The sequence below is a fragment of the Pleurodeles waltl genome, chromosome 6 (genome assembly GCF_031143425.1).
Source record: "Pleurodeles waltl isolate 20211129_DDA chromosome 6, aPleWal1.hap1.20221129, whole genome shotgun sequence".
NCBI lineage: Eukaryota > Metazoa > Chordata > Amphibia > Caudata > Salamandridae > Pleurodeles > Pleurodeles waltl.
Genome location: NC_090445.1, coordinates 1,696,884,669 through 1,696,904,270, shown reverse-complemented (window position 1 = coordinate 1,696,904,270; position 19,602 = coordinate 1,696,884,669). Strand labels below are relative to the sequence as shown.

The following is a 19,602-nucleotide window of genomic DNA, read 5'->3' as shown; positions in this document are numbered from 1 at the left end:
GGCTGGGTTACAGAGGCGTAGGAATTGTGACGCATTACAGGCTGAAAGCGATCCATTGAAAAGATGCGTCACATATTGCCAATCTAGTAAATATCACTGCATCATTTATGAGTGAGAATTCACAAGGCAACACCTACACTGCATACATTATTAATTGTGTGGCACAGTCAGTTCTAACACAAGTATTTTTTAAATTGGTCTACAAAAACGTATGCATTGGGCCTAATGCGTCGCCTTCTAGATAAGGAGCATGCAATGCCCCACCAGAGCGTAAAAAAATGACTCAACGTTGGTGCAAGCTCCCTGTAAATATGCCCCTTGGTGAGGAAGAGAAAACCCAGAGAGAGAAAGTCACATGGATCCCATTGACAGCAGGACTCAGCCTGACAGGATATGAAAGCAGCAGGAGGCTGTGACCGCAGAAGGAGTCATGTGGAATAGCGGAAGATGCTGAACACATGCCAGGGCACATTAAAGTTATCTGGCCAAAAACATAGCAGCCAGATAAGAGGGCACTGCGCCTTTAGGGTTTCCACCGTGAGGAGGCACTTCAAGTCCAAGCATGAGGAGGAGTGCTTGAGGTTGCAGCGGGTGAGTTTGCGTGTTTGAATAGAGCTATGCCAAGCATTCCTACAGAGGTGTTGAGCCAAGGACGGACGCAAAAAAAGCACCTCTGAAAGAGTTAATATTATGCTCAAGGAGTGCAAGGCCCACATCCGGACTTGAGAACAAAACCCAAAAATTGAGAATAAAAAGACGGAAGACCATTACAAAAAATGTCATCAGTTAAAAAAACGAAAAAAGAAACAAGTTTGTAAGTTGCTGTTTGCCACATTTGTGGTAAAAAACACAATCAGAAAAAAAAAAAAAAAAGAAACCCCCGTCCCAAAGTAACCAAAAAAAGGCGAACAGTTCTTGTGAGGAAATAACAACAAAAATCAATTAAAGAACTTGTCTCTAACTACTCTTCAGCACTGTAAGGCTACCCCTGGCAAGTTTGGTGTCTTTGCCAAACCCTGCTGTGCATGGCCATTGGGCGTGTGCAGTGGGGATGGACAGTGCTTAATTTGTAAATAAAAAGATGCCGGTGTCCAAAGCCCTCCTCTTAAACACACAGCTGCTGCAATTAAATGTGTGAACACTGAATACTGAGGCGGCGTAATCCTGAAGCCATCTCGGGCCTCTTCAATCCATATAAAGCCATTCCCTGCCCCTTCAGCTCACTCTTGCAGCTAATTTCTCCCTTTGTGATACTTTTTCGTTTTTTCCTTCCTCTGTATTTCCCATGTGTGTCTTTTGCTCGCAGCAAATGCTTGAGGCAGAAGAATAAGTCCCAGCCCTCAAAAATAAATGCCGGTGCTCAGCATCGGAAACAACCAGCACAAATTAAGCACTGGGGACGGACCACCCAAGGAGGGTTTGCTGCAGAGCCTGCCCAATAAACATTTTCCAGAATCAGCCATTGTATTTTTGTAGTTATGGTTAGGTCAAAGTTTTCATTAAAAAAGCATTTTTTGTTTTCTTAATAATGTTGGCATTGCTTGACAAAAGTAACCAAAACTAAGAACATTTCAATTCACTGTGCGTTCTTCAAAGCCATGTTCGTGCAGATCTTTCAAGTGGGAGCCTGCAAAAATGGACTGGTCCGAAGAGTCACATTTTCCAATGTAACTCACGTAGAATGCTTTGCTCCCTAATAGGGAAAACAGGGCTGGATGGAATTCCACCAAACTTAGCATGTCAATAGAGCTTTACTCAAGAAAGTGCCGTGGCTTGTTTTGATGTTATCTGTTTATTAGTTTTTGTAAAACTAGCATTTAAAAACTGTTGCCACCCTGGCAAGAAGAGGTCACATTTTAGATACAGCTGGACTGCTAACAATTAGAGACAGGGGAGTATTTTCTCAAGCTCTGCAAGTAGATTAATGAATCTGGTAGTGAATGTGTGTGCTTCGACTGGCTGGCTTTCACAGATACATTCTGTTGCGGTCACCAATAACCAATATGGTTCAGCAAGCACCATCTTGGGGGGAAAAATCTCAAAAAAGAGCACAAGGGGCAGGGTAAACCTACTGTTACGCCCAGTGGCATGTTGAGTTGTGCCTGGAGGGCTACACCATGGCAACAAAATAAATATAAAAAAAGAATTTAATGGGATTTGCGAACCTTATGCTGGATTCCCGAATGCTGGACCCTCCTTGAGTTCACAGGTAGGGTCCAGGATTCCGGAAAACAGCACAGAGGGCAGTGCATTCCTAGTGTGTTTCGACAACAACCCCACACGGGCATTTGGCAACACAAAATGAATTGGGAGCCTGGCTGCAGTCCAGTCCCTATAGTAAACCCTTGCTGTGTACTTCCAAAGGTCATGCACGGCGTGTGTTGGCTGCTGCCAGTGTTAAGGGGGGCATGTGGTCAACCCTGCTTAGGGTGAGCATACTTAAGAGTACCAAAAAGAGGGACAGGCCAGAAATAAAAGTAGGACTGACGCCTTTAGACTTATATTTATATCTGGCCTTTCCCCTTTTTCAGCATAGCCTTGTAAATATGTGATCACTAATATTGATAATTATATATATATATACACACACACACTTACAAGGCTACATTTACTTAATTTACCATGGCAGCATGGCAGAGCCTCCACCCTGGCACCCCTGCCCTCCCCCCCTCGGTCTCCTTCTGCCAGGAGCACGCAGCCCAGCGAGCACCTCCTGTCCTGCCTGACCGATAATTTACTCATTTGTTTGTTTTCAATGGCGCCAGAGTAAGGAGAGCATAATTTTTGCAAATCTGCTTTGCTGAATTACCTGACCTTTGTACGAAAACCCGGGACATGTGTTTTAAATGAAGAAATTGTCGGGGCACCGGAACAGTCCACCTTAAACCAGGACAGCCAGGGGAAATCCGGGGCGTCTGGTCCCCCTAACCCTGCTGAACACACTTTTAGGGAGGCCCCGGATGAGCCAGCTCTGGTCTGCAGAGTCCTGCCCTGATGAACATGAATAATCCTTAAACAGATTGTTTCAAACATAATTTTCCTTTAATTTATTTTTAATGTGGGTGATGTGTAAGACAGTCCATTACAGACTTTTTGCAGACAAATGTTGTGCTTATGTTTTGTATAACAGCCCTAACAAAGATTCTTTTAGATCACAACAGGACTTCACATATGAAAAATAGGGTGGGGGGTCACAGAGATTATGTGCAGTAATATTAATTAGCGAATTGCTGCTGAGTTACAAGATTGAAAACTCACATTGTTGCCCCGGAATATTAGATGTAAAACCCATTTAGGATGTGCACCAGTGTGTTTGTGCACGCAGTGAGTTGGCCACTGAGGGCATGAAACAGCTGAAATTGGATCATAAATGTAACGATGTTTGAACAGAGGCCCCAAAATACGTTTGGCCCAGAACCCCACAAATGCTTAAGATGGCCCTGTGCACAAAATTCACTTCCCCATAAAAGTGCTCCCCTTCGGTGCCAGCCTGTTGGGCCACTGGGTGTCCCCGGGGTGCTGGAGACAGCATCAGCGGGGAGGAGCATCACTGCGCTCCTGGGGGAGGGGGAGGGACCTCGACACTGTTGCCCCCGGCCTCACCTTGAAACAAAGCTCCACCTTCTGTGGCATGCTTTCATCAGTGGCATCAGTGGCTTGCCCCCCCCCGGCAAAGTACCTGTAGGGGAGGCCCTCACCCCTGGACCCGGTCCCTGCCGCCCGGGCACAGTGTACTGTGCTGAGGGGGGGGGGGGGGGGGGGCGTGCTGGAGCTCGGAGATCCCCCCCACGCGCTGCGGGGGCCTTTGTTAAGCCACTGTCATTCTTTCAGAGAAAGGCGACAACACGCTCGGTGGTTCAACTCCATTGTTTTTTTTAATCACGTGAAGATATTTCGTGATCCTAGTAACATTGTAATTTCAACACACAAGATGGCCGGCGTTGTGTAATATCTGGCGTCCCCCAAATATTGCACAACACCGGTGCTGCTTTGTAATTCACATGCAAGGCGTTTCAATTGGGATCTCTAAAGAACGGCCTGTGCATTATTAGAGGGAAACTGGGAATACGTTCTTTAAAAAAAAAAAAAAATCGATTACTTTTGAGGAGATAAAGATGGGATATTTAAAAAAGATCAGGCCGCATTGTCAGGAGTCGTGCTCATAGACACGGGGTATTATTTCGCGGAGCATCTTTACATGATGGCGGCGCCTCCTGGAGGACGCCTAGACCCGCCTTCCAAAGGTGAACTGGCCGCGCTCTTTATCACAAGATCAGGAACAAAATTAAAATACCGTTCCGACTCGTAAACTTCTTCACTTATTACATTTCCTTGCCCGAACGGTATTTTCATTTTCTTCTCTGAGAGATAACCCTGGAAGCGGCGGTGAAACAGTTGATGCGAGCCTCGGACCCCTGGGTGGGCGCGTGGGTCCCGCGCCCACCTGCTCATCTCGTAAAACTCATGTGCTGGTGCGTCAGCATCAGCAGTGGTTAATATCTGTAAATAATCCATGAAGGCCCAGCAACTGGAACTGGCTGACTGAGTCACCCCCTGTAAGGCTGTATGTAAAAGTCTGACTAACAGAGGATTTCAATGAGTGCCTTCCATTTACAGAGTTTTACACCTTGTTTCCTTTAGATTTTCTGATAGTTGTGTGGCCCCGTTCAATACCGCAACTGCCCCTATCAATCTTGGACACTTAGGGGCATCTGTATGAGCCCCTTGCGCCGCTGTTACGTCACAAACCTTTCAAACACATCTATGAGGCAGTGCTTAATTTGTAAATAAAAATGTGCCGGTGCTCAAAGCCCTCCTCTTAAACACGCGCGGCTGCTGCAATTAAATGTGGCAACACGGAATACCGAGACAGCATAAGCCTGAAGCCATCTCGGGCCTCTTCAATCCATTTACAGCCACTCCTTCCCCTTCAGCTCACCTTGCAGCTTTCTGCTTTTTCCCTTTGTGACGCTTTTTCGTTTTTCTCTTCTTCAGTCTTTCCCATATGTGTCTTTTGCTCGCAGCAAATGCTTGAGGCAGAAGAATAAGCCCCGGCCCTCAAAAATAAGTGCCGGTACTCAGCACCGGAAACAACAAGCACAAATTAAGCACTGATATGAGGTCACGCAAAGCCACTTTGCGTTGCTTTGAATGGCCTCGTAGATATGGAGTAAGGCAACACAGCGCATGTTAGAGAGGTGTTCCATGGGCGTTGGGGTGGGTGTTCCCATGCAACACCCATCGATTTTGAAGTATCCCCAGATTTAAAAGACCTTGTAAACCTGGGGATGCGCCAAAACCTTACGCCTTCCCAGGCGCAACGAGGAGAAAGCTCTTTATTTCTCCTCATTTTTCCTCTTTCTAGTGTGCCTGGGCTGGATTCTGCAGCACACATACAAGAAAACGCATCCCAGGATTGTTTCTGTGCAGGAAAGTGCCCCTTCCTGCACACAAACAATCCTGCCTACAACGCAGACACCCTTGCACCAGGGTGCAAGGGAGCCAAAATGGCACCAGCGCAGGGGGAAAGGACAAGAATGCTCCATATTGCATAGATACAGAGCATTCCTGCCCTTTCACTTTGGCGCAGGGCAGCGCACCAAGCTGGCTTGCTGCCCTGTTCTGCATCAAAAGCCCATAAATATGGCCTCACTCTGTTATTTTCAGATGAGGCCATCAACCCTTTGGTGATTACAGGTTTACATATTGCTTTTGAATAAACACTTGCCTCCTCCGACTACCTCGGATCTGGAGAAGTGATCCGACACTGGCTCCTATGACGCGCGTGACTTTCAGCCACAATCCTGTGCTTTCAGCATTAAGGATGCTGGAATTTTCAAGACCAAGATTGCAACTGGAAATGAAAACTACAAGTCCCAGAATGCTTAGGCCCTCACTGAGCGGCCGTTATAATATCCCGGTTCCATCTCTCAGAATAATCATTAGAAGCGCGCTGGTATTGATTAGCACTGGCAGGATGAAGCGTCCACCGAGACAAGGACCCAGGTGACCTCTGCGCACAACCACAGGTGGAAGCAAAGAGCGGGCAGGTAGAGAGCACGGCCCCGGCCGCAAGGGAAGACGTCTGCCGGGCCACAGGCCACCGAGGGGGCCAGGTAAACACAACAGGCAGAACAACGAAAGGGCACGATTTCAACTTTTACTTTTGGGTGGAGCAACTTCTCAGGATTGGAAACGGGTTTCAGGAAACCTAGTTGGATGAATTTACCTGAGGCCGGTTACTTTTACACGCATCGTCCAAATGCTTGTGCCAGAGGATTGCATGAAACCTGGAGCCAGCCTGAAATTTGTAAACATTGCCTAAAAAACATGAAAAGATCAAAGTGAATACAATTGCTCTGGCTTCCGATCCGACACTGACATCTAGTGGTTTACAACAGATTAGCACTTTCACTTGTCGCACTGATTCCTGGCATTGCAGCCATCACATGCCCCCCACAGTTTGTTTTCACTTGGTACAGTCGAACTAGGCACATGTGAAAGTGGGCGGGGATAGCGTAGAGTCCCGACCCCCTCTCTGCTATTGTTATTATCAAACATTCACACCTCTATGAAGTTACAATGAGATATGGATTTTAAAGCCAAAAATCGGGTCATTTCACAAATCATAGCTGCCAAGGTTTCAGATCGCTATGTGTGACATTTTCATAATTTCAGTGATATTATGAGTGACATTTCAGTGACTATGAGTGACACTTTCTCACAAGCAAAATCAAGTAATGAAGGCAAGGTAAACATATAAATCGTAAAAAATAACACCCATCTGAACAATGAGAAACTGTGGGGGCTGGCAAGCGCACCCCGCTCTGCATCTTTCCACCTGCGGTCCACATGGAGGGAGGAACATGGCATTTACTCCTGCCTGCTGAAAGCAATGCTATGTTTGGCACCATGGTTTTGAGCAGGGGGTGCTTTTCTACGCTAATTAGGCGGGTGTGTGGTTTTGTGTTTGTATTCAAATCTCTGTGGTTCGGTTGGCTGGGATATGGGTGATGGGAGTCTTTGAAAAATAAGCACAATGGGGTGCCATAGATACTTCTCATTAGAGGGGGCCCACTGTATGCTGTACAGGAGTGAATCTAAGCTCTCCCAGAACTCATACAGTTGTGTCACCTATACTCCAGATGTTTGTCTATTTTTTGTCTCTATGTCTCTGCATTCCACAGTCTGATTATTCCATCACCTCTTTTCACTGGGAACACTCAAATTAAATAGTGCCCGTGCCACTATAACTCTGACGTGCCCTCAGTACTCAGGGTTCATTGAAGCGGCCATTCGGGCAGCACAGTGCCAGGCCAAAAGCGCCATAACCAAAGACCAGCCATTCCCAGATTAGGGACCTGATGTTTGAAGAGGCTTGCGGCCTTTGATAAACAGTACTCGGAGATTAGCTTGCAAAGTGAGAAACAACCTACACGGTTTGATCGCACTTCAGGACATGGTTATTTTGCGCGACAATCTCAGGCATTACTGGATGGCGACAAAATGACCAAAATGTGTTATCTTAATGCGAGATGCGTGGCACTTAGCAGAGCTGACAAATATAGAAAGACTATAATTTTTCTTCAAACGAGCGCACAGAATGACAGCGCTCATCAGCACATAACGACAGATGAGGCACTAAGAGGCTAAATAAAATGCAATTTTTAAAGCCAGTATCATGCACGTTAATTAAATTGCTTTCTGATGATAGCTGCTCACTGCCCCTGCTTTGGAAAACATAAAAAGTAAAATCCCATGGATTCCAGTCGACCCGCTCTAAAAACCGGGACATGAGCTAAATTTCACAAAACCTGCCAGGACAGCTGGTGAAAACCAGGACTGTCCCAGCAAATCCGGGACGCCTGGTCACCCGCAATGAGAGGGGCTTCACAATATTTAGCTGTGCCTCCTAGAAGGAAATTAATATAGTCTTTAAAAGCTAGTTTTGCAAGGTGCTGACTTTAAAACTAGTTGCAGTGTTTTTGTGGAGGTATCTGTGTATGGTGGATGATTTAGCAATAGACGTTTCTGAGGCAGATGCTCAAGCTGTCCATGTCCTTCAGTGTCTATGTTTTCACCTGGATCCAAGGCCTTACCTTTGTCCGGGTTATTGAGCTGGAATATGTCCGGATGCTCCGGGTCATCTGGCAGTACCACCATCCAGCCAACAACTGATACTTTTTTGCTAGGCGAAGATTTATACTGAAAGAGAAAAACATGTTTCGTGTTTACAATCTCAAGATCACTGTCCCTGGGAAATAAGAGAGGCAAGGTCCTGAAAATAAGTCTCTCCACTCAAGGAAGGTAGTTAGATCTCTGGGTTCAACAAAATAGAAAACAAAACCAGTCCCCAACTACAAAAATATCCTCAGCTGACAGCATTTCTGTGATATGTTTGACCAACATATTGGGATTAGAGTTTACAAATTACTGCGGTACATCAATAGTGGAATGTTTGTTACTTTATTTACTTATGTCTACAGCCTTGAAGAGGACCCAGTTAAAGGAGCGAAATACGTGTCAGTGGTGGTGTTTTTGATCGATCAAGGAATCATAACAAGAAAAAAAAAAACAGGTAAAGGCTTAGCTTGATTCACTGCTCACACTTATCAGAAATATTATTTACTATGAAACCTTTGCCTTGGGCGCCACACCCTTACCTACATTAACTCAATCTTGTCTACCAAAGGGTGATATCAGCTTTCCAGACACGTTTAGTAGGATATCTTGTAAGAACCATCAAAGATATACTGTTTTTATGTAACTTTAGGCACATTATTTAAGGTTTTGAATGGCATCCATCAGTGGTTACCAACCTTTTGACTTCTGTGGACCCCCACTTTATCATTACTGGGACCCGGGAACCTCCACTGAATCATTATTGGAATCTGGGAACCCCCCACTGAGTCATTACTGAAAGCTGGGGACCTAATCTGTTAATATTATTTCATTTTCTAAGCAGTCGTGGACCTCCTGAGGAGGCTTCGTGGACCCCCAGGGGTCCCTGGATCACAGGTTGGAAACCACTGGAATACATCACTGCTACCCAACCGTAGTTCTCAATATTTATTGTAGGTCAGTTTAAAACACACAATCAAAAAACAGAAAGAGCAACAACACAAACACAAAGAAACAGTTGGAAGACATAACATACAAATCATTTGATTACTATCAAATATAAAACCCGCACACACCGCACCTGCCTCTGCAAACCTTCGACCACGCATCAAGAAGTGACACACAATCCCTCAAATTATTGTGGGTTTTTATGCCTTTTTACATGCTCCATTTGTGCAGTGACAAAAAAAATAACTATAATGTAATAATATACCCATTGCCTCCGCGACTGGCTTTAGAACACTGGATCACATATGTTGCAACAGCTCTTTTTGTAATACATGACGTTTGCAAAAGGTCTTGGTATGAGTTCACCTTTGTTCAGGTAAATAGTTTTTCTTTGCACAATGGCGACTGTATGCCTTATTATTATTCTTGTAAATTTATCTTTATTAACGTAAACATATGAAAATGTTGAAATTTTCATGCAAATCTGGGGACCTCGTAAAAGTCCAGAGCTTTGTAAAGTTGCATTGTTTTCTACAGAACTTCCAGAAAGTTGAAAGACTTCTCACTGGTTGTATGATGGAACCGCGCATGCCTTAACAACAAGGTTGGAACAACTATCGCGTTGTTTCCACGCGTGCCTTTACCACGCCTGCTTATACAACTAATTTTCATTGTAAAAGCATGCCTAGTAAAGTCATGTGTGGAAACGGCATGCAAAACGGCTAGTGTTGTTCTATCATACCACCCCCCACCCTCCCTGAGGCCCAAAACTACCACCACCCCTAATACCTAAACTACCCCGACCCCTCCATGCGCCCTAAAGAAATAAACTATACCGATACCCGGACCCCATAACAGTAAACTACCCCGACACCACTCACCCACCCTGAGGCCTAAAACAAAACACCTACCCTGACTCCCTTACCCCTAAAAATAAACTACCCCGACACCCACACCTGCCCGGAGCCCTAAAAAAAACCTACTCCGACCACCTACTACCACCCCTTAAACAAATAGCCCGCCACCCAGCCCTCCACCCACCCTAATCCCTTAATTCACCCCCCACCCCTGCCCCAACCCCACTTACCTCGCCGTGTCCTCCACGTCCTTTCCCGGGCACCGCATGGCTTTTTCTGTGCCTTTACCATGCATATGCGTAGTTCAGCACATGCGTGGTTAAGACACAGAAACAGACATGAGTTGTTTAGGCAAGCGTGGTTACGCATGCGTGGGAAACGTCCACGTTGTTCACAACGCGTGGTTGAGAACGTTTCCCCTTTTCACTTCACCCAACCCTCCCGCAACCAGTGATAAAAGTCGTGCATTCTTTGTCCATCACAGCAACAGATATCAGGAACACAATACATGACATGCCAGCATTGAAAAGTGAAACAGTTCTCACGTGTTTTCTTTCTGTGCCTCTGATAGACTTTGTCCCGTAGAACAGGAGGGTAGATCCCGAAAGTGTAAGCCAGTATCTGGTCCATGATGAGAGCTGTTTGACAAATAAAGGAACAGAAACGTGATTGAAACTCACTCCAGTTCAGGAAGGTTATTGTCCTAACAATAACGTTCATTATTATTTCAATCCTAAAGCATATTGAAGACGTTGAAGTAAAGTTGCAGTTTCTGGTATGAAATTAGGCGCGGGCTGGATGATTCAAGGACCAGACCACACATTTCCCAGAAGATCCACAGAAGCTACTTGTGAACTAATCTATCCTATAAAGATCTGGATGGATTGTCGGGCAATGGTCCAAAATGGAATTCATTTATGCCATAGGAGAAATTACACCTACCTTCTCTGCAGAAATATGGAAAAGTTAGGATCACATAAGTAGGGATGCGTTCAGTGTAGGAAGTTGGCTCTGTATATATTATCTCAAAGTGAGAGATAGTGTGCACAGAGTCCACGGGTTCCCCTTAGAGGTTGATAGTGGCAAAATTAGATAATACTAATGCTCTATTGTGTGTTAGTGTGGTCGAGCAGTAGGCTTATCAGAGGGTAGTGTTAAGCATTTGTTGTACACACACAGGCAATAAATGAGAACACACACTCAAAGACGTAACTCCAGGCCAATAGGTTTTTACATAGAAAAATATTCCTTCCTTAATTTATTTTAGAACCACAAGATTCAGATTTTAGGTAAGTACATAAATTGTAAGGTACTTCATACAGGGAAGTATGGAACTTTGAATTAAAACAGGAATGTACACAGTTTTGGCAAACATGGCAATAAGCTATTTTAAAAGTGGACACTGCAAAAATCAACAGTTAATGGGGAAGGTAAGTATTGGTTAGTTTCTTAGGTAAGTAAAGCACTTACAAGTTCAGTCTCCTGGGCATATGCAGCCCACAGTTGGGGGGTCAAGTTAACCCCAAACACCCAGCACCAGCAACACAGGGCTCGTCAGGTGCAGAGGTCAAAGTAGGGCCCAAATAACATAGGCTCCTATGGAGAACAGGGGTGCTCCGGTTCCAGTCTGCTAGCAGGTAAGTACCTGCGACCTTGGGGAGCAGACCAGGAGGGTTTTGTAAAGCACTGGAAGTCCCAAACAGGCACACAAAATACACCCTGAGTGGCACAGGGGCGGCCGGGTGCAGTGTGTCAACAAGGCATCGGGTTTTGTATTGAAATTAATGGAGGGACCCAGGGGTCACTCTGGCGATGCAGGCAGGGCACAGGGGGGCTTCTCGGGCCAGCCACCGACTGGGCTAGGATGATGGCCGTCTGCTGATCACTCCTGCAATGGTGGTTGGTTTCTTTCGGTCCTGGAGGCTGTGGGTGCAGTGCTTTGTCCTGGCATCGGGTTCCTTTGTTACAGGGCAGTCGCGGTCAGGGGGAGCCTCTGGATCCCCTCTGCAGGTGTCGCTGTGGGGGTGCAGGGAGGTCAACTCAGAGTGTCCACATCGTTGGAGTCGCCTGAGGGGCCTCTCTGCAGTGTCGGTTTCTCTGGACACAAGCTGGGGGCATCGGGTGCAGACTGTGAAGACTCACGCTTCCAGAGTGAGGCTGGAGTTTTCTCTAAATTTGGTTTCTTGGTTGTAGATTTGGACAGAGCTGCTGTCCTCTGGAGTTTCTTGGTCCTTTAGGTGCAGGTCAGTCCTCTGAGTCCTCAGAGGTCGCTGGTCCCATTGGATGCGTTGATGTGCAGGTTCTCTGAGTTTGGAGACAGGCCAGTAGGGCTGGGGCAAAGTCAGTTGTTGTCTCTGTCAGCTCTGCGGGGCTTTCAGGTCAGCAGTCCTTCTTTCTTCAGGTTGCAGAAATCTAGTTTCCTAGGTTCTGGGGTGCCTCTAAATACTCAATTTAGGGGTGTGTTTAGGTCTGGGGGGCAGTAGCCAATGGCTACTGTCCTTTAGGGTGGCTACACCCTCTTTGTGCCTCCTCCCTGTGGGGAGGGGGCACATCCTTAATCCTATTGGGGGGAATCCTCCAAAACAAGGAGGATTTCCTAAGGCAGGGGTCACCTCAGTTCAGGACACCTTAGGGGCTGTCCTGGCTGGAGGGTGACTTCTCTTTGTTTTTCTCATTATCTCCTCCGGATTTGCCACCAAAAGTGGGGGATGTGTCCGGGGGGCGGGCATCTCCACTAGCTGGAGTGCCCTGGGGCATTGTAACATGAAGCCTGAGCCTTTGAGGCTCACTGCTAGGTGTTACAGTTCCTGCAGGGGGGAGGTGTGAAGCACCTCCACCCAGTGTAGGCTTTGTTTCTGGCCCCAGAGAGTACAAAGACTCTAACCCCAGGCGGTCAGAAACTCATCTCAGTGACAGGCTGGCACAGACCAGTCAGTCCTGCACCGAAGGAGTGGGTAAAATACAGGGGGGATCTCTAAGATGCCCTCTGTGTGCATTTTTTAATAAATCCAGCACTGGCATCAGTGTGGGTTTATTATTCTGAGAAGTTTGATACCAAACTTCCCAGTATTCAGTGTAGCCATTATGGAACTCTGGAGTTTGTTTTTGACAAACTCACAGACCATATACTTAATATGGCCACACTGCACTTACAATGTCTAAGAATGGACTTAGACACAGTAGGGGCACAGTACTCATGTAGCTATGCCCTCGCCGGTGGTATAGTGCACCCTGCCTTAGGGCTGTAAGGTCTGCTAGAGGGGTGACTTACCTATGCCACAGGCAGTGCTTTGTGGGCATGGCACTCTGAGGGGGATGCCATGTCGACTTTGCCTTTTTCTCCCCACCCACACACACAATCTGCAATGGCAGTGTGCATGTGTTAGGTGAGGGGTCTCCTAGGGTGGCACAACACATGCTGCAGCCTTAGGGACCTTCCCTGGTCACAGGGCCCTTGGTACCACTAGTACCTTCTACAAGGGACTTATCTGTGTGCCACAGGCGTGCCAATTGGGGAAACAATGGTACATTTTTAGTGAAAGAACACTGGCTCTGGGGCCTGGTGAGCAGGGTCCCAGCACACTTATCAGTCAAGTCAGCATCAATATCAGACAAAAAGTAGGGTGTAACTGCAACAGGGAGCTATTTTCCTACAGAGATTCTTAAAATATTCTCAAATTTAGTAATCTCACTTTTTATTTAGCAGGACTTATTAGACACACCGGAGTTTAATGGTTAGCAGTTAAAAAACCCTAATATTTACATGTTTCTAAAACAAATTTTCTTTAATGCCAAGATGTAAGTCTGATTTCACAATGTGTACTAGTTAATAGCCAGCCACTATATGAGGTGTATCAGAGAATTGCTGAGCAACACAACTAGGACTGATAAAGACCATTCTAGATTTTAGTCCCTGGGACATAATTCACACTCTGTTTGTTGCAGAAAGAGAACACTGAATTTGTGTCAAGGGAAAGAGTTTCACCTTACTGGATAGGCCGATCAACACCGAAAGACATTACTATTGCTTGTGTTCCCAATCGGAGGGGACACGGACTAGTGGTTTGGGCTTCACTGCTGCGGGGTGTGGCCAAGAAAGACTTGTAAAATACTCTTATTCTACTGTAATGCCACAAAATAAGTGAGTCATCCAAAGTGGCCTGGGCATGCCTAGACTGGGATTTTCTGTTAGCCAGCTCCTCAAGTGGTACCTCACTGATGAGGTTCAGCTAGGCTGGCATGCCTCTTGGGGGCTGCTGGTCTACCCATACAAAGAGAATGTGGACTAACAGTTTAGGTGGCGATGGTCTTTTTGTGGCATGACCTCAAGTGGTTTGCTGCCCTTCCACAATGCCATATGAAGCAAAATACATGATTGCAAAGAAATTGTACCATGGGGATTTTCCAGTGGATAAAGAGAGTTCAAACGTTTCCATCCATTCCATTTTTGCTTTCACTGTTCACAGAAGAACAGATATCACCCTCACAGACTTCCAGGTGAGGGATGGACAGGTGAAGAGATAGATAGGCAGACAGATAGATAGATAGATAGATAGATAGATAGATAGATAGATAGATAGATAGATAGATAGATAGATAGATAGATAGACAGATGGATGTACAATACCACCAAGTCACATAGTCACAATTGCAACCAGTATTTTTGCAACTAGTGTTGAATTTTGTTAACCGGCCTATCTATCAATAGGTCGGGTTCCAAAATTTTGAATTGGAGTGGGTTGCAAATCTGTCGGTCGATTCATTGTGACTGGTGACCATCAAGGGACTGTGGCCTGCAAGTGTCAGCAGTCCACTATGTCTGTGATTGTGTTTAAATAAAGAAAACATTTTTGAAATAAAAATCTTTTTTTTCATAAACCAAACAGGACTGAATTTAGAAAAATAGTTTTCCTTATTTGAAACATTTACTGAGAGTTAGCAGTGGTGCAGTGGAAAACTGCGCACTTTCACTTAATCTTTCTTCAACAGTCACACAGGGGAACGGATCCAAAGGGGTTCTCCTCCCTGCTCTGAATAGCTTAAAACTCTAACTTGCCAATCAGTCACTTTTCAGTTCCAGTTTGCGACTGGAATCATCGTTGCACATCATTTATACAGCTCATAGCAGATTGTCAATTGCAAGGGACGCCTGGAAAACACGACCCTTCAAAACAGTGATTCTGTATAGAGTGAAACAACATTTTTGGGGGGTCTGTAAAAATTTCCAGACTCCTGAGATGCCTTTAATACATTGTACAAAGAGCTTTTGCGGTCACACAAATAAGCGATTCGTTCTGTTTGAGACTGTAAATTATTTATTACATCTGGCCCATAGTTCTTACAACATAGTAGATTTACTACTGGCTACTCTCATAGTGAACACCGTCATGTAAGAAACGGTACTCAGCATGTAGGTAATGATGCTGGAAGTATTGTCGGCCGACAGAATGGTTTCTTTAGGTAGGTGGGGTTAGTCCTCAAGCTGCACACACAACGATACCAGTCCCTCTTGTTGACTGACTTTCCGACTGACCCGTGACAACTGTGAACCCACTGATGGTGATCTGTGTATCAGTGTGGTGCTTCCCCAGTAGTGCACCCACCTATAGCCGAAGCTTGCTACACCACTGCCCCTGACTTAGCCCGTTTACCAACAGTTTCTTGTTTTATTCTGGACTTGATGAGACTTGGGGAGATGTCAGACCTGGGTAAAGGCACCTCAGGTTACAGGGCTGGGGCCAGGCCTGGGTGATCTGAGTTGCCATGCATAGGAACCCTGCCTGGAAGAATATGGTTTTGATGCCCTGGAAAGAGAGGAGATGCTGCCCCTGACAGCGATTACAGGACCCAGTTATCTGAATATGTGAAGAGTCTACAGGCTGCTGGTCTCCGACACACTGAAGTCATCTGATTCACCCAAGACCTAAGAACACGCTTTGCCTGATGCTGTCCCTGCTCAGCATCTTGCCTGCTGGACACTGAGAAGCTGGCATGCTGTGTGTGTCAGAAAGGACTGAAATCCTGGAGTCAGGAACTTAGACTAAACTATATTTCATTATTAATGCCCTCTTCGATACACAACTTCTTCTGCTGTAAGTGCTTCATCTTTGCAGTCCCTGCTCACACCTACCCAAAAATGCCCTGCTCCTGCCACACTTCCTTCCCAGCTCCTGGCAGGTACTGGTACCCAGTGAGGTTGTCTGACATTGTTTTCACTCTGAGCCATATCATTGGTTCTGCAACAATGTGGAGCTCTGAGTTCATGGGCTTTGTGGATAGGTGTGCTGACATGCCTGAAGGGGCTGTGAGCAAACTCCAGCACAGCCATGCAACCCAACGTGACCAATCTTGAACTGCCGGCTGGAGGATTCTACCCTGCTAAGGCACGAGCTTGTGCCTGGGCAAGCACCGCCCTTCTCAGTGATGGGTGCTTTGCTCCATTCCATGCTCTGTCTGAATTTATTTTGTTGAATCTTTACTGTAGTGTTACTTCTCTTTGTTATTTGTGTCCAGCTGCTCATTGATGACGCTATATGTTTCTCCTCGGTACCTCTTGTTAGGCTCCTCGGGGCTCTTTCATGCTCTTTTCTTCCTATGACGTACCCTTTCATTGCCCCCTTATTTCTTTGGGGTGAGGGACTGCACAATACCCACTGTACTTTTTCCTGAATGATCATTGGCCGGTTTAGGAACAAACAACAAAGGGAAGCACCACTAGAGATAAGATCCCACTAAAAAAAATCTGTATTAAACGCAGCTCCTGCACAGCTCCTTTCTGTCATTGACTGTTGGCCTAATCCAAAAAAGGCGTTTTATTTTCAGTTTGTGTGTGCATGAAAATTATGTGGATCCATTACAAAATGGCTGCCACACTTTCCTTTTGTATGCTTGCAGGAGCCCTGTTCTTTGTCTGTCTTTTTTCTGCATCAATTTAATAAGGCTGTACATCTACCCTCTACGACATATTTTTCTGTCTGTGTGTCAGGAATGATGACTATCGGATCCCGCCAAGATTGGCGGTTCCATTCCTTCTAGTGCGGTCTGTCTGACTTCAAAGATGGCCCTCACAGGGCATCTCTTTTTCTCAAGATGTTGCACTGTGCATTGGTCCATGACCTGCATGCTTGCTTTCTGAATGGTCCAGCTGCCTGGGGAGAAGGGGAAGGTCTTTCCCTTTGTCGGCTTCTTTAGTCACCTGCTACCTTCTGCTTACACTGTGGTTTTGCAGTCACTGGGCATGTCTCTGCATTGTACCTTCCTTCTTCATGTCTCCTTCATGCACACTGTCTCTATCTTGCCACGCTGCTCCTCATACCACGGCTTTACGGTCCTTTGGCTGCTGCGCTGCTCGGGTACTTTATTCTACAACCTGCAACCTCAATGGCCGTGGCTTCAGTACCAGTCTGTTTACCAGTGCTTCTGTGACTAATATTAAGAATGGATGTGATGTCTGCAGGCAGGGTCAGGTACTCACAGCCTACAGCCTGGCAGCATTATTGTCTGAAACAGTCCACTCCAGCTGGGTGTTGCGTGGGCACACATATTTCATGAAGGCCTTCGTCATCAGTAGTTATGTTGGGCATGGAGGGAGCTTCCCTCATAAAGTTTTAGGTCTGCACTAGAAGAGTTTGCTCTTCCCATAGTTCCTGCCTAGTCCTTGGCCAGGAAGTGGTTTCTAGTTTCCTGGCTGTGGACATCGGATGATTCTGCCTTACAGTGTCCTAGAGTCCTCCTTAAAACTTCACAGAAGCCCATGCCAAACCCATTTCCACAACTGCACAATGGTTTTTGTCTTTAAAATATGTGTACAGTCCTGTTGGCTGAGGTTGATCACCCTGCTTCTGGAACCATTTGAGCCATCTCACAATATAATGGGGTCAGAGATATTGGGGTAAAGGAGATGTAACACGTTGACCCTACATACTAGATGCACATTTGCTAGTGCAAACCAGAAAGGGTCCAAGGGTGCCCCCACTACTAGACAATTGCCACCATGGCCAGCTGTTTAATAAATAAGGGCTGCAGATGTTTAGTAATAGTTACGGACCATCTGTCCTTCGCCTAAATTGGGCTACCGGCCACCAAGCATTGGCTCGCCATTGGCCCTGTTAACTGGTCACTGTGGCTTTTGCTTTCAAAACCAGGTGTTTGATTCCCTAACAATATCATTTTATGGTGGTTTTGGAATCCCTGTGTGATTTTTGATGGTTCAACTTTCAATCTTAGAGCTGTTTTGCATATTCTCAGACACTTTTGCTCAACCCGCTGAATTCTGCCTCATTGGACTCGTAATTTCTGAAACACAAGCAGAAAGGGCTGACGTGTCAGAGTCTAGTAAATGCATTTGCTACCTTTTACGTTTGCGTATTGAGAAACACTGCAACACTGCAATAAATGAGACCCATTTGTTTCGGAGTTTGGCCAAGGCTTGCAATGTCTGGCCACTGAATAACAATGTATCTAGGCTCCTGTGTTAGTTGTGGTATAGGCAGTGCTCATTGTGTACAAGAATGAGAGCCGGTGCCCAAAGCTCTGCTCAGAAGCCCACGGATGGTACTGTTACACGTCAGAATGCCGAATACCAAGGCTGTATACTCTTGACTCCACCTCATAACACTTTAATCCACCACAGGCACACCCTAACTTTTATGTCACTGTTGCAGGTTCTTTTTCATCCCTACTTCCTTTCTTTGTCATTGTTTTTCTGTCTTTCACTTCCTTCTTCTTTAGTGTTTTTATCTCGCTTGGTCTGGGTAAATGTCTGATGAAGTAAAATAAGTGCTGGTCCCCAAAAATGAGTGCCCCTGTCCCCCACAGGCAACCACTAGCTCAAATTAACCACTGGTGACAGGGCCTGAGAGCGCACACTCAATAGGTATTGTGGTGCTAATGAGAGCAGGTGTGAAGCACTGTACCAGCTCAAAACAATGTTAGAAGAATAGAGTCATGTTTTCAGAAGTGGAGTACTCGAGAAGGAGCCAAAGTGAAAGGTGGCAGGGAAATACCTTGCAGCCGGTCTGACACAGGACAGGCTAGGGCAATTCTCTCAATTCAGATTTCAGGCAGCCTGGAGGTGAAGATATGGTAATTAATGGTTTCAATCCCAACCAACAGGTTTAAGCAGATCATGGTCCTGGCACCACCGCCATGATGGATCACACGCAGGTCATCAAGGGCTACAAGGGGGACCAACTTAGTCCTCCTACCAGGGCAGAAGCCTGAACGGTGTCATCCACACTACATGAGGATTTTACAAAATGACTAAATCTGGAGACCACTTGGTCCGCCAAATGTTTCGCTGCAGAGGGAAACTATGGAACTAAATAGAAATTAGATGTAACTGAGAGGTCAGAACCAAGTTCCTGAGAAATGGCGTACATATGACCTGTTTGAATAGAGTTGGATTAGTTCCTGAGGAGAGAATGGTAATGAACGATGAACAGGCCAAGGTTAGACTCTCCTACGACTCACTAGAACAATACAATCATAAGTTGACTGAATCCAGCCACCAACAAAAATGTAAAAGGGGTTTAGTTGGATTGCAATAGAGAATTAAAAGTCAGCTAGAGCAAAATGTCTTTAGCGGAGATTTGCTGCAATCACAAAAAGTAGAAATACATCTATAAAAAGTTAGGTTATTTCATGGTGGCGCAATCCCAAAGTTTAAGAAAAAATG

The 19,602-nt window shown here is 45.8% G+C and overlaps 1 protein-coding gene across 2 annotated transcripts in view; it reads right to left on the bottom strand.

Annotated features, from left to right (window-relative positions):
- Positions 1 to 19,602, bottom strand: part of RALGPS1 (Ral GEF with PH domain and SH3 binding motif 1) — a 1,336,836-nt gene that overhangs the window by 13,713 nt on the left and 1,303,521 nt on the right. For both annotated transcript variants that reach the window (XM_069241780.1, XM_069241778.1), the window contains 3 exons: positions 10,472 to 10,564; positions 8,100 to 8,205; positions 6,230 to 6,321 (listed from right to left, as the gene is read on the bottom strand). In XM_069241780.1, coding sequence (XP_069097881.1) covers positions 6,230 to 6,321; positions 8,100 to 8,205; positions 10,472 to 10,564 — 291 coding nt within the window. The remainder of the gene's footprint in view (positions 1 to 6,229; positions 6,322 to 8,099; positions 8,206 to 10,471; positions 10,565 to 19,602) is intronic.